Source organism: Ricinus communis, chromosome 8, assembly GCF_019578655.1.
Source record: "Ricinus communis isolate WT05 ecotype wild-type chromosome 8, ASM1957865v1, whole genome shotgun sequence".
NCBI classification, from domain to species: Eukaryota; Viridiplantae; Streptophyta; class Magnoliopsida; order Malpighiales; family Euphorbiaceae; genus Ricinus; species Ricinus communis.
In genome coordinates this window covers 14303029-14316891 of record NC_063263.1, presented here as the reverse complement: position 1 = coordinate 14316891, position 13863 = coordinate 14303029, and the positions used below count along the sequence as shown (strand labels likewise).

At 31.3% G+C, this 13863-nt stretch overlaps 2 protein-coding genes across 2 annotated transcripts; one reads left to right on the top strand and one right to left on the bottom strand.

The window, feature by feature from the left end:
• The first annotated feature begins 5994 nt into the window (after positions 1 to 5994).
• LOC8277597 (60S acidic ribosomal protein P2A) lies at positions 5995 to 7625 on the top strand. The gene is made up of 4 exons (XM_002529017.4): positions 5995 to 6154; positions 6236 to 6325; positions 7084 to 7310; positions 7413 to 7625. Exons 2-4 carry the CDS (start codon positions 6238 to 6240, stop codon positions 7437 to 7439), a joined length of 342 nt encoding a protein of 113 aa, XP_002529063.1. The 5' UTR covers positions 5995 to 6154; positions 6236 to 6237; the 3' UTR covers positions 7440 to 7625.
• Positions 7626 to 9455: 1830 nt separating this feature from the next.
• LOC8277596 (ricin-like) lies at positions 9456 to 12642 on the bottom strand. Its single transcript, XM_002529016.4, has 2 exons — positions 12547 to 12642; positions 9456 to 11340 (listed from the first exon to the last, which is right to left on the bottom strand). The coding sequence occupies exon 2, from the start codon at positions 11307 to 11309 to the stop codon at positions 9594 to 9596; it is 1716 nt and encodes a 571-aa protein (XP_002529062.2). The 5' UTR covers positions 11310 to 11340; positions 12547 to 12642; the 3' UTR covers positions 9456 to 9593.
• Positions 12643 to 13863: the final 1221 nt, after the last annotated feature.

The following is a 13863-nucleotide window of genomic DNA, read 5'->3' as shown; positions in this document are numbered from 1 at the left end:
GCAATAGCAACCGGAGATAAAATATGTTAGTATTTTATTATATTATATAAATAAGATTAAAGAGATAAAATAACTTTTTAGTAAGACACATATAGTATAATATATATTTCTAAAAAATATATACTTAAATATTATTATATATAATAATATTTTTTTAAGATAATACTTAGAAAATTTATAATTATTATATTATAAAATTTATTTTTATCACAATCGGTCTAGACTGAAACTATAATTTTTATAATTATATAAAAAATTTATATACAATATCACTATAAAAAGATTTTATTATATATAGTTTATAATAATATATATAATTAAATTAAAATTAATTAGAGAACAGCTGATGAAGTTTATATTCTTTTATGTAGTACAAATAGTGCAAAAGGAAGAGATACTCTTTAATACAAACCCTTTATTGCTTTTCTGTTGTTTATTTGGTATGATTTGTGGAACTGCAGGCAGCTGCTGTATCAGGATCAATGGTAAGTATTCGGCTTATTTTGTCAAAACATACATCAATGATGTTAATTGTATATTTTTACTGGCTCTTGAATCCGAGAATGTAAATAGCATAGAAGAAGTTTTAGAAAAGAAAAGATATGCTTAAAAAGTACTGAAAAGTATGTTTATATGTGCATTACACACAACCATTGTTATCATTTTAATTATAAAATTAAATTGACAGATATAATTTAATAAAATTTTTAATATTTAATATTAATTTATAATATTTTAAAAATAATAACAAATTAGCTATTTTTAAATATTTTTAATTTTAAAAATCTAAAAATTTTATTAGTGTAATAATATAAAATTATTTATTAATTAATTTTAGTATTATATAACTTAATACTATAATTGGTATTACTATTTTCAGGATTAGAATTTTATTATATAATTAAAAAATTAACCTATTATGAAATATAATATTAAAAATATAATTTAAGATGTTATTTTCTAATAAAATCAGTATCTAATTAAAAGATTAATTTATTAGTTAATATAATATTAAAATATTATTTTTATAATAAAATTAATATTATTATCTTATTAGAAAATTATATGTTAAGTAATATAATATTAAAATATAATTAATATGTTATTCTTATGCTATAATTAATATTAGAAAATTTATTTTATAAAATTTAGAAAATTATATGTTAAGTAATATAATATCAAAATATAATAAATATATAATTTTTTAGAATTAGAGTCGGTATAGAAAAAACTATAAAATTACACATAAACTTTAATCTTACGTAGCAAACGTATTAAACATATCAAAATAAACATTTTACGTGTTAACAAATTATATGTCTGAAAGCTACTTAATTGATTAAACTTTTAATTTTATAAATTATTTATATTTTTCAATTTCTGATGAAATGGGATCTCGGACAGATTGTTTAGTGGCAATGGGAATTAATAAGAGGCATGATTTTGGATTGTTAGTATTGTTGTCAATTTTATTATTCCATATATCAAACTAATGTGAGAGAGTGCGATTTTAAAATTACTTAAAAGAGAAAATAGCTAGATGTCAATTCAATGCTAACTTCTGAACACCTTTACAATAAATACTATTTTTAATTTTAATTAATATATTCCCATTATTTTGAGAATAATATATTGCCATTTTTATTAGGATAAGAATATGTGCTTAACTAAAATAGGTTAAAGGAAAGTAAAATATCATCTTATAAAATTATGATTGTTATTTGATTAAAAGCCAGCTAAATTTAATTTATTTATAATATTTTTTAGGATAGATAATACTTGTTTAATTGTGAAATTAGTTATTTACTATTAGAATTATAATAAACCAAAAATGGAGAAGGAGATTAGTCTAATTTAGGTTAGACTATATTTTTATTCTAATTAAAGATATTTTGAAATTAGATTAAAAGTACCTAGAAATTATATAATTAAGTTAAGAAAAAAAAATGTTAAGAAATTATACTTCAACTCATTGTAAAATATGATTTGATTTTGTTTTTCATGTTTTTAAAAATAATAATTATAGTAATGACTGTGTGCTTTATGTCAGTAAAACATATAAGTCTCATTGCTAATTTTTAAATTGTTAATTACTAAAAAAATATATGTATTATAATAATTTTAACAAATTTATATAATAAATAAGTCGTGTACAGACACATTTTTGAAAGGTAATTATATATTTATATCAAAAGAAATAATATATACCCATGTCAAAGAACACAAAAACATAAATGTTCTTTTTAGTATAATTTTGCATAAGTTTATCACTGTAGATGTAGATATGAATTTAAAGGGAGCAAAACGGCAAGCAATTTGTTTAAAACGACCCTGAGAGCCAAAATACACGTGGCACTGTGTCGGCTTCAGTTCATACCAATTGAACCCAACATGTAAGCGGGAAATTGCTGATAACACCAGAACATAACAGGGAGTATAGAGTCAAATACAAACTAGAAATCCATTTATGTAACCTTCTTGCTTCAAAAATTCTGTGATAAAAAGGATCCATAGTTTAGTTCTCTTCAATCCTTTTTAATTTTCATTCAAGAAGTGGGTTCTGTCGAACAAAATTCCTTAAAGATTAAAGCAGTTTCTCCAGTTGGTTTCTTGAACCGAATTCTTTAAAGATTGAAGTAGCTTTTTCTTTCTAATCTCATCATTCTTCGCAAGATTCAATTGCAAGTTCTGCATAGAGGAGTCTAGAGTTGCTCTTTGATTTTCTTTGTTTCAACTTTTTGATCTATCTTGGCAAGAAAGAATCACGAATGATCTACAGGACGATCTCGTCCATGCCATCCTCTCTCTTCTATCAATGAGAGACGTAGTTCGATGTAGAGCCGTATCAAGAAGATTCAGAGAGATAGGCAACAGGTTTAATCTGTGAAGGTTATGGATAGATTCAAGAACGGTCCACCGCTGCCAAGCGATTCGATGATGTTGATCAGCGATTGGGTGAACTCTTTGGAGCAGAGGAATCTGGTAATGTTTAATCTGTTCTGGGTATTCAATCATAGTCAATTCGATGACGAAAGGGATAACATAGTCAGATGGATATGGCATGCCGCGGCTTGTAATGTCCGAGTGATGATTATTGATCTTAACCCTTAAATAACTTATACTATTTATCTGCCATATGCTGCCTATCAATCACCATTGCTACAGTATCTTTCTTTGAGTGGCATTAATCTGGCAACCCTTAGTGCTTTTTTTGGTTCACTCGATGTCCTATCGTTACACTGCGTAAAAGTCGGCACCCTAATGCTTGGAGAATGGATAAGGAGGAATTGCCCTAGACTCAGGGAACTGACTGTTCGATTCATATACGGGGTGCAAATTATTAATGTCTCAAGCACATCTCTTGAAACTTTGTATGTCAGGAACGAGCCTGGAGATAATCTCCTCCGTGTCAATGTTATTTCAGCTGAGAGACTCAGTGTTGGGTTTTTTCTTTATTTTTGACCCATGAGGAAAGCCCAACTATTGAGCCCATTAAAGTTTTATTTAGACTTTCTATTTTGGGAGCATATTATTAAAAAAAAAAATAGGTCTGCCACTATCTAAAATATAAGGACAGAAAAGAGAGGAGAAGTATATAACAAACACATAACAGAGAAAGAGAAAAGAGAAGAGAATACACAGCAGCAGAAAAGTTCCGTTTTCCGTATATTGAACCGTTGGATCGTCGTGATTTTTGGACAGCAGCTACACAGCATCTGGGCCAATATTTTGGACGGTGGAGATCGGGTTTTGAGGTCCGGAGGTCGGGTTTCGTTGGTCTGGACAGTAACTAATTTTCTGGTGATATATTTCTTATCTTGGCTCTATTTTGATTCCATACACCTTGATGTGCTTACTTCCAAGGATATGATGATTTTGTATGCCTCTAGTATTATCTAGAGAAGACTTTGTATTGCTCCTTTGATGATGATAGTGGATTTAAGCGGCCAAAATGGTCCCGTGGTTTTTCTCTAGTTTATAGGTTTTCCACGCTAAAATTTCGGTGTCTTTGTGTTGTTGTGTGCTTACTGTTTTAGCTCAATATTTTGGTGCATAGCAGTGGTATTGTGTGTGTTCTAATTGCATTAAGAACACCCTATTTGTTTGCATCCTCAGGGGTTCATTAAAGTTGGGAAAGTTTAGACAAACGGAGATTAATTCCGTATTTATTTGTTTACCGTTTGTGGCTGTTTTTCCCATCAATCAGAATAATTTCTGCGCCAAATCTTGAATCTCTAACTCTATCAGGAGACATCATTGATGAGTATCGACTAGCAAACTTGGTTAATCTCCAGGAAGCTCATCTTTACCGTACAGGGTATGATCCGTTCTGTAGTACAAGATATTCAAGGCTGAACCCGAATCTGGTAGATATTATTCATGGCGTACGTAACGCTAGACGTATAGTCTCACATCGAGTCTTCTTCGAGGTGATCAATGCGTTAATTACTTAAAGAGAAGATGCAGTAATATTGATACTGACATTAATCTTTGTATATTTAATAATGTTGCAGTCCGTGATGGCAAGAGAACTGAAGCATTTGGCAACCTTTGAAAGAGCGGAGTCCTTAACTGTTGAAGTTTCTCCACCCAACTCCTTGCCCGAAGGAGGAATTTCTGCGTTTCACTGTGGATTATTTCCTAATCTGAGGACGATGAGCTCTAGCGCACGGGAATGCAAAACCCAATAAACACTGCCCATTTGTTGCAAAACTCTGATGATCAACTGCATAGCTTCATGACAGGGATTTAATGGTGATCTTTCTTATAGCTTAAAGATCATATGTTGTAGTAAGGATGATGCATCTGTTTAAGATTTTCTTTTTGTTTAGATTTGGGCAGTAGCAGTAGTAGTAGAACTAGCATTAGCACATTGATTAGAAATTATATTTTGCTAATTACTAAAGTACGTATAGATGTTACTGTCATTACCGATCAAAACCCATAATCAGAACGTTATTAGGATGTGAATATGAATGTTTAACAAGTTTCTTTGCTGCCGAGTCATCAAATATATATTGTTGAACGTTATTTGTATTAATTTTTAAAAGGCATTCTGTTACAACACCTTAATTGTTATCTTTGATTATTTTATAATAATAACTAAAACTAAATAGCTTGTTTTGTGTCATTTGAATGCATTGATCTTTTATATTCTTTATTTTTCTTTACAAAAACTTTATTATATTTTTTCTAATTCTTTTCTATTATTATTATTAAAATTAGTTCATACTTTTCTTATGAAAAATTATAATTAGTTAGTTCATACTTAATAGCAATTTAATATCATTTCAAAATATGTCTGTTCAAAGTGAAATTTGAAAAAACATCAATGAAAAAACGATTTTGAAAAATATTGAAAGGAAACTAAACTATTAGGAGCTTTTACGTATTTTCATTTTAGGATTCGGGGTTTACTTTTGTTACTCTGGTATCATATGAATAAGATTATTAGCAAATAACGACAAAATTACACTATATTATTGACAAGTACTGATGTGACAGTTAAAAGAACAGTAATTATTACGTCACGTTAAAAGCAGTAGTTATTACATACTTTTTTTAATAACATTCACATGATACTAAAAATGATAAAAACTAAATCATAGACTAAAAAAAAAACCATTAAACCATTAAACCATTAAACCACAACTTATATAGAATTTTGTAAAGTTAGGAATTATTTAGTCTAAATAAAATTACATTTCTGTAGTGGACTTGGCAAATGTACTGATGGACCGAGCTTTAAACATAAAACCGAAATTCCTAGGCCTGACCAAACCAGGGCTACCTTAAATGTGGAGTACAAACGAAGAGAAATAGATAATTCAGAGATGACAATACACGGAATGAGGATTAGAAGCTTCTGAATGGGCATAGTGCAGTTTTAACCAAACTTGGATATTAGTTATAACCCACAACCAAACAGAAGCCCTGATAAACCAAAAAGAAAAAGAAATGAGGAAAATGAAAAATAAAAATAAAACAAACGGACCGGATCAAATCATGACCCAAAATCAAACTAAAACCAAAAACCCTAGCCGTATATATACTTAACATAGCCACTCCCCATAATCTCTCGCGCAGAAAAAAAAAAAAACCCTAGCTGTAGCAGCATCGTCAACTTCACTCGATTCTTTCAAGAACTCTCAAAGTACTCTCTCTGTTCCTTTCTCTCTACCTCTCAGTCTTTATCTCTTTATGTACTTATGGTGATTTGATTGTATGTGTGCAGCAATGAAGATTGTTGCTGCATATTTGCTCGCCGTTTTGGGAGGCAACACCAGTCCTTCTGCCGAGGACTTGAAGGAAATCCTCGGATCCGGTACTGCTCCACTTTCTCACTAAGGATTTTTCACTAATGAAATTATAGTAATTAACGAATTTAATCGGTCAAACTAGATTGGCTGCAGTAGTTTATAATTCGCTTGTTGTCAGTTTTTGTTTTCTTATATGATCTTTGTTGGCCTTGAAATAAATCGTTTTGGAGTTATGGTGTATGAGCATTTGGTCATAAATTTGATTTTGCTTATTGAAATGCATAAGGTCCTTCCTCAAAAAGAAAAAAAGCAGTACTGTATAGTATATTATTATATTATTGTTTTTGTTGGAGAAGTTGTCTAGTTTTCTGTTTGTAGCTATGTATGATACTGGATTCTGTGTGAAGTTCATAATAAAGTCAATTTTTTTTTGTTTATAGTGGTAATTCTAGCAGTGGCAGTTAATTTCAATGCCTACTTTCTGTTTCGTATTGCATAGCTTACTCCTGGTCAATTAGATTATGGATGGATGTCCAATGATTCAACCATTTAGACACTGTTTCTAAAGTTATGGATATGCATAAATCCCTTGTGGTATATCTTGGTTAAAAGCAGTGGTAATCGGAATATGTTTCTAATTGCTGAGTTTGTCCCACCTCCTGTTCCACCCTGATGAGTCTGGGTGCATTTTGTCTATGTGCGGCGCCTTAATACTGATTTCCAATGTTTATTCAAAGCATTTTTTATTGTATGAAGTATGAACAAAATCTCTTGCTACTTTTATAAAGAAATTAATTGGTTGATGGCTTAATTGGATTTGCAGTTGGAATTGATGCTGATGAGGACAGGATTGGGTTGTTGTTGTCCCAAGTTAAAGGAAAGGATATCACTGAGTTGATTGCAGCTGGTAGGGAGAAATTGGCTTCAGTGCCTTCTGGTGGTGGTGTTGCAGTTGCAGCAGCAGCAGCTCCTGCTGCTGGAGGTGCTGCAGCTCCTGCTGCTGAGGCCAAAAAGGAGGAGAAGGTTGAGGAGAAAGAAGAGTCTGACGATGTAAGTTGTTAGTTATGAATTTTCTGTTTATGTTAAGGTACTTGGTAAATCGATTATTTGGTTCATTATGTTTCCCTTACTTGAATCTTAATTTTGCTGCAGGACATGGGTTTCAGCCTCTTTGACTAAGAGAATTGTTTGCTACTTTTATTTGTATCAAGGCTTCTTCCTTTTATCTTCCTAATTAGTTTGGTAGTTGAAAATTACAAGTTTGTTTTTGGTCTGTAGTTGAACATGTTGTTAAGAACTTGTTTTTTCTTTTGGAATTTTGGTTAGATAATGGCGATTTAAAAATTCCAGATTTAATTTTTCTAATTATGGTATTTCTGTTGTGGGATTGCTGCCTCTGTTTCTCTTTTAATCAGTTTGCTCCTCATAAGATTACTTGTTAGAACTGATTTAGATTAATTTTTCCACAGCTGTGTAGCAGTCTGGTGCAGCTGTTAAAAGAGTAACCAATTAATCATTGACCAGATGTAGATGAGTTTTAGGAATGAATTTCGCACATTTTTGCACTTTACTTTGTCAGGGTACATATTTAAATCAGCATTGCTCTGCATAATCAAGCAGAAAGGGTTTGACGACTATAGATTTAGCTCTCTCAATTCATAGAAACTTTAATTGAACTTCATGTCTCGATGTATTATACTGTGTAATTAAATAAAAGCTCGATTAGGTATACAACCTTTGTCGAGTTGGGTATTATAGAGCGGTAATTTAGCTCCTGCAACTATTCAAATAGTTTGATTACGAAATCTGACTCGATTGATATTGAGTCAATTTTAAATAGTTTCAATCGAGTCGATTTCTACTTGGTTATTTGAGTACGAATTAACATCGGGTTAATTTTAAATAGTCTCGCTCGATTAGACACTTTTAAAATTCTCATTTTAAAATCACCTCAATTTTCAAGTTGAGAAAAAAAGAAAAAATAAAAGAAAAAACGCAATCTCAATTTCCCTTTCAGTCTCTTTTCTATGTTTTACAGGCAGAACTCTCCACATGCCTACAAAAGAATAAAAATCATATAAACACATTTGAGGATTGCTCTTCTTTATGCTGTCACCGTTGATGCATAGTTGTTGGAGTCGAGAAATACCATCATAACATGCGAAGAATGGGTAAGCGGTAGCCTAAAAAAGAGAGAAGTGCCACATGCAACCAAGAATTCACCCTAAATCAAACTTTTCCTTCTCATCCTTGTCAATCCCTGCCAAGAAACAACACTCCACAGGATCTATGCTGGCTGGGGCTCCGAATAGTACTGGATCAACTAATGGCAAAACCCACAAATAGCACCCTTGCGAACACGACAAAACCGAACAACAAGACATCTAAAATAACATCATTAAACCAAGTTTATTAATATCTATATAGAACACATCAAAAGAATAAATTTTTGGTCGCGAACGCTACCAAATACTATCATGAATAGAAATCCAGAATTGGGATACAAGAACACTAAATATCGAGAGAATACTAGAACATAAGAGAAAGCTTTGTAAAATAAAAACCATAGACGACATATAATTTTATTTAAATGATATCACATTATTTTAAGATGTTGAAGTTAATTATTAAGAAATTATTATTATTTGGTTGCTTTATATTTTCTATTATTTAATTTGTGAGAATAATTCCTCCTTTTTCTGAAAAACTCTTAAATTAAGTGTCGTATTTATATTGGTTGATTTATTTATTACTACTAATCACTTATGATTAAAAACCAATCAATATAAATATAATAATTAATAAACAATGCCATGTGTGACTATACAAATAATTTTTATCTATATATAATATGGTAAACTAAATCTATTTAGGATGATGAAAAAATTGATCAATTACACATACATATTCCATCTAAAATTTATTGAAACCATATTTGATATATCTCATTAATGAATCAAAAGTCATTATTAACTATCTAAACAAGTTTCCAAAACAAAATTCAAGATTCAAACCACACCTCGAAAGAAACAAATTAAAAGCAAATTAACTTATATTGATAATAATCGATCATATTAAGTTTGACAAGTGTTTTACACCTAAATTTCAGGGACTAATAATTCCACCTCATCTGGGTGATTTAATTGAAAACCGCAAATAAGGAAGAATATATAGACTGAAATACTGAAGCACATATAATAGAGATTAACACATTCATTGATCGAGATATAGCTAGCATAGGACGATGGCCATGCTTGCTCTTATTACAATATCGGACAACAATAACTTGATGCCCTTTTTTATTTAAGCATACACGCATACAACTCCATCTGATCAAAGCAACGCCCACTTCTGATTAGCTTGTCCTTTGTATTTCCAAATGACTATCCGCTTTATGTCTGGATCGGCGTATGCCACATCCAGCACCTTTTGTTGGTGCAAATTCCATATGGTGCCATCATTTCTGAATGCCCATAGCTGGCCTGACGATGCAGGGCTGCAAGACTGAATCTCGACAATTATACCTTTCTTCGGATCATTTGTAAGGCAGCTGTCCCGGTTGTGCTCAGGCCGTACCGAACCATCTCTGTAAAGAGCCCATTTTTGTTCCGTCTTGTTGCTTGCACACTTGTCTAACCACACGTCGTTTCCGTTTGCTTCCAAGCAATAATAACGAAGCCCGAGAATGGATGTCACTATGGGTTCTGTGTTGTTACTTGGAAGCCAAGATTGACTGGCTGCATAAGTGTTGTTCTCTACTGTAAGTGTGGTAAAACTCCCCCCTGGTGCAGCCAAAACTAGACCGGATTTCGACATGATAGTTCCGTTTTCCCATATTTGCCAAGAGGTGGCATTAGTCACAGCAGATGGGCAATCATATATCATCATTCTGTCTCCGGGTGCATGCCCGTTACTAGTCAAGCACTTGCCATTTGAACGGATCGTGCCATCTCTTTTCAAGGTCCAAAGTTGGTTCACATCTGAATTAGATTTGCACGGCCACAGCTGTATTGCATTTCCATTGGCGTAGCTTCCAAATCTCACATCAACACAAAGACCATCTCGACCGGAAATACGCACTGTCGGCTCTGGCTCTTCACAAACAAGACCATCAGCAAAATTTGGCACCACAGGCTTTATAACCAAAGAGAACCCAGATGATGATTTTCGTGGGGATTGGCATCTGAATTTCATTAGAGCTAAGCTGGTGTAAATCAGTACATCCCTCACATTGTCCACATAGAACACTCGATAGCTCTCGTCTTGAAGTCGAACCCGCTTAAAGACTTGTTGAAGAGATTGCTGGATGGCACTAGAGAGGTCTTCCCAGCTTCTCTCATAGCTAAGGATTCTGCCCCGCGGTCGAAATGGTGTCGAACTTGTAATGCTTTGGCCAATGCGCTCCTCAATATACCCGAATCTTGCTGCCTCCGAGACCATCTGAATGCACACTATAAGGTCACTAGCCAAGGCTCTTAGAGGAGCCTGGCCAAGGCTATACAGATATATCGACGAGATAGCTTCTTCTAGTGGCTGGATCCCCAAGTCGATTTTATCTCTCTCTTCATGTGCTTGATTTTCAAGTGCACTATAATTTCCGCTAAAATTGAATGTTTGCCTTTGAGTAGTGTCTTTGAAGAGATGGGTAATCGCCTGTGCATCATCTGGATTGTCGGGGTGAAAGAAATAGGCATTTTTTCCAGCACGAAAACCAACCACATTGGCAGTAGTGACATCCAGTGCTAGAATAACAGGTTCCTGAAGCCAATTTGAGAGTTCAACTAAGACAAACCTTTGGACTATAGGCAAACCAACTCTGTCACGCAGCACTGGTATTCCATGCCTTACGTCCTGTCCAGTCGCTAAGCGGTTGCGCAAACTGGTGATAAAGAGCCTGTAGCTTCCTGCAGTGGCATATCCAGTAGTAAACCTCACCGTCGGGTAGTCTTGGAGAGATGTGTAGGCTACTGGCCCCGCCAAGCTGGTTGATCCAAACCAAAGCCATATTGCCACCACGTACAGCAACCATGCTAGCGTGTTTCCTTTCATTTCCAACGGCACAGCAAATCTTCAATTTCACCTGTTGAAAAATAAATCAACATATTGCTCTTAGATATAGCATATAAATCAATTAACAGTAATAAAAACCATGCATATAATGCATGATTGATAAGCATGCACATTTAAAAATAAATTAATATATGAAAATATGCTACTTCTTTTACTTAGGGACTCCTTGCTATTTTTGTTACAATTAGCAGAATAATTTCTTTCATGCCTTCACTTTTTGAATATTTATCTAATCTCTTATCATATATATTGATAAATGTATAATATTAGAATTAAATGATCTAAGATATATTTTTATCATATAATACTAAGAGATTCATATTATATATCACTCATATATTTGTTATGATGAATATAAATAAGTTTTGCCCTAACTTTTTCATATGAAATAAATTAGCTACTTTCAGTGTATTACCTCCAACCATTAGATGAGTGATATATAGTAAAAACTGTTTTAATACTTAAAACTTTAAATTATAAAATCCACACTAAAAAATTTAAATCTTAATCAATTAATCACTTTAATCTCTTAATTCTTAATTTAACTTAACTAACACTTATCTGTAATTTTATGAGTTTTTAAAAACTTTTAATTTTTAATTTAATATAATAAACATATAAATTTTACTTTTTCTTATAATATAAAAAAACCTACTTACAAGACGCATGGACGTGCTGAATGAAACTACATACTAGAAAATATCTAAATATCACAAAAAATATAACTTTAAGTATATATCAAATTAACACTAAGAAATAAAATGTTAAACTAATTATAAAAGACCAAAATCCAAATATTCAAATATAAATTTGGCCTTTTAAATTTTAAAACTAATCTATATGTGTGTATAATAACGAAGAAAAACACTTCCAAAACATAAAAACGTGAAAAAAAAATGAAAAATAACAATAGCAATACTATATGCAACCTTAAGTTTCCCAAAAGCATGGATTATTTAAAAACAGCAATATGATAGCAACAAGAATATGGTTTTTAAATTTTTAAATATTTAAATAGCTATGCATAGAACCATTAGGACTTTAACCTAGTGAGATTGCTTTATGGAGCTTGAGAGAGAGAGAGGAGGTTCGGATTCGAGCCCCGACTACTGTCTCGTCGCGGTAGAAAATAAAAAGAAAGAAAATAAAAAAAAAAAGAAGAAAAGAAAAGAAAAGAAAAGAAGAAAGATATGCAGAGGAAGCTGCATTTACTTACAAAGTTACTTAAGGTATCTTCTGAGGGAGAGATGGTTCTATTCTTCATCGACTCCGTCTCATTTTATAGAGGTAGCAAGTCTCCCTTTTGGTTCATTAGGCCTGTAACCTAATTTCTACAGTCCACATTTACATTTATTTCACATGCACCACGTAGACAATGTAATTGTACTATTGGCTTTATACAATTTATTGTGTATTTATTTATTATTTCTCTTGTTCATAAGTGTTTACTGTAATTATTGTCCTTTTGAAATAAATGAGTGAATACAATTTTAGTTTGTAATTATGCATAAAAGTAACCCTAATGTGCAAAAGATAATACAAACTTTTACCACCTTTTAATAATATTGGCCACCTTTTTTTTTTTTTTCTTTTTCTTGAAATTTTGATAATCTAGTTCAATTTCACTAATTTATTACATTTTTAGGCAATTCACCATTTAAATGACTAGGCATCCATATAATGAAATTTTGGAAAGCTATGCCATTCAATTTAGATTGACTAAAATTGAGATTAATTAGTGAATTAGAGCAAATTTACCAAAATTAAAAGAATTGGTAAAAGAATATTATAAAAGTTACAATTGTCCAGATCTTTTCTTTTTACTGTTAAAACCAAAAACAGTTAGAAGGAATTCTCTATTTTTAAAGATACATTTCTCTTTAGAAAATTGTAATTAATACGAATCATATGATAAATATTACTAATAATGGTATCTCACTTTAATTAATTATTTATTCATTCTTGAAATGTTTGAAAAGATGAGAGTGTTACTCTTGTTTTACTATTGATATGTTATTTTTCTATTATTGTTGCAGATTTTTTTTATCACTGAAGAACTTTTTGTACACTCTCCATCAACCCATCTAATTCATTGGCTCTTGCATAATTTAAAAGGATTTGGAAAAACTTACAAATTTGGTGTCTTAATTTTTTCAATTTTTTCTATTTTAATGTCGAGATTATTTCATAGTATAATTAAATTCTTGAATTTGCTAAAAATGTTCAATACTGTTTCTAACCAGTTTTACAAACTAAAGTATTTATGTGACTTGTTTTGAATAGTAAATTGATTTGAATACTCTTATTATATAATTTTATATTCTTTTTTCTTTTCTTTTTTGTCCATTTTTAGGAGTTCTTTTTTTAAAGATTTTCATTTATTTCTCAAGAAAATGATAAAATTCCTTTTTCCATTTATCAAAATAAAAAATTTAAAATACTAAACATTTCTTTTATTTTCTTGCATTTACCTAAAAGAATCAAAATAAAATATATTTTTTTCCCTAAAGAAATGAATTACAAAAAAATAATA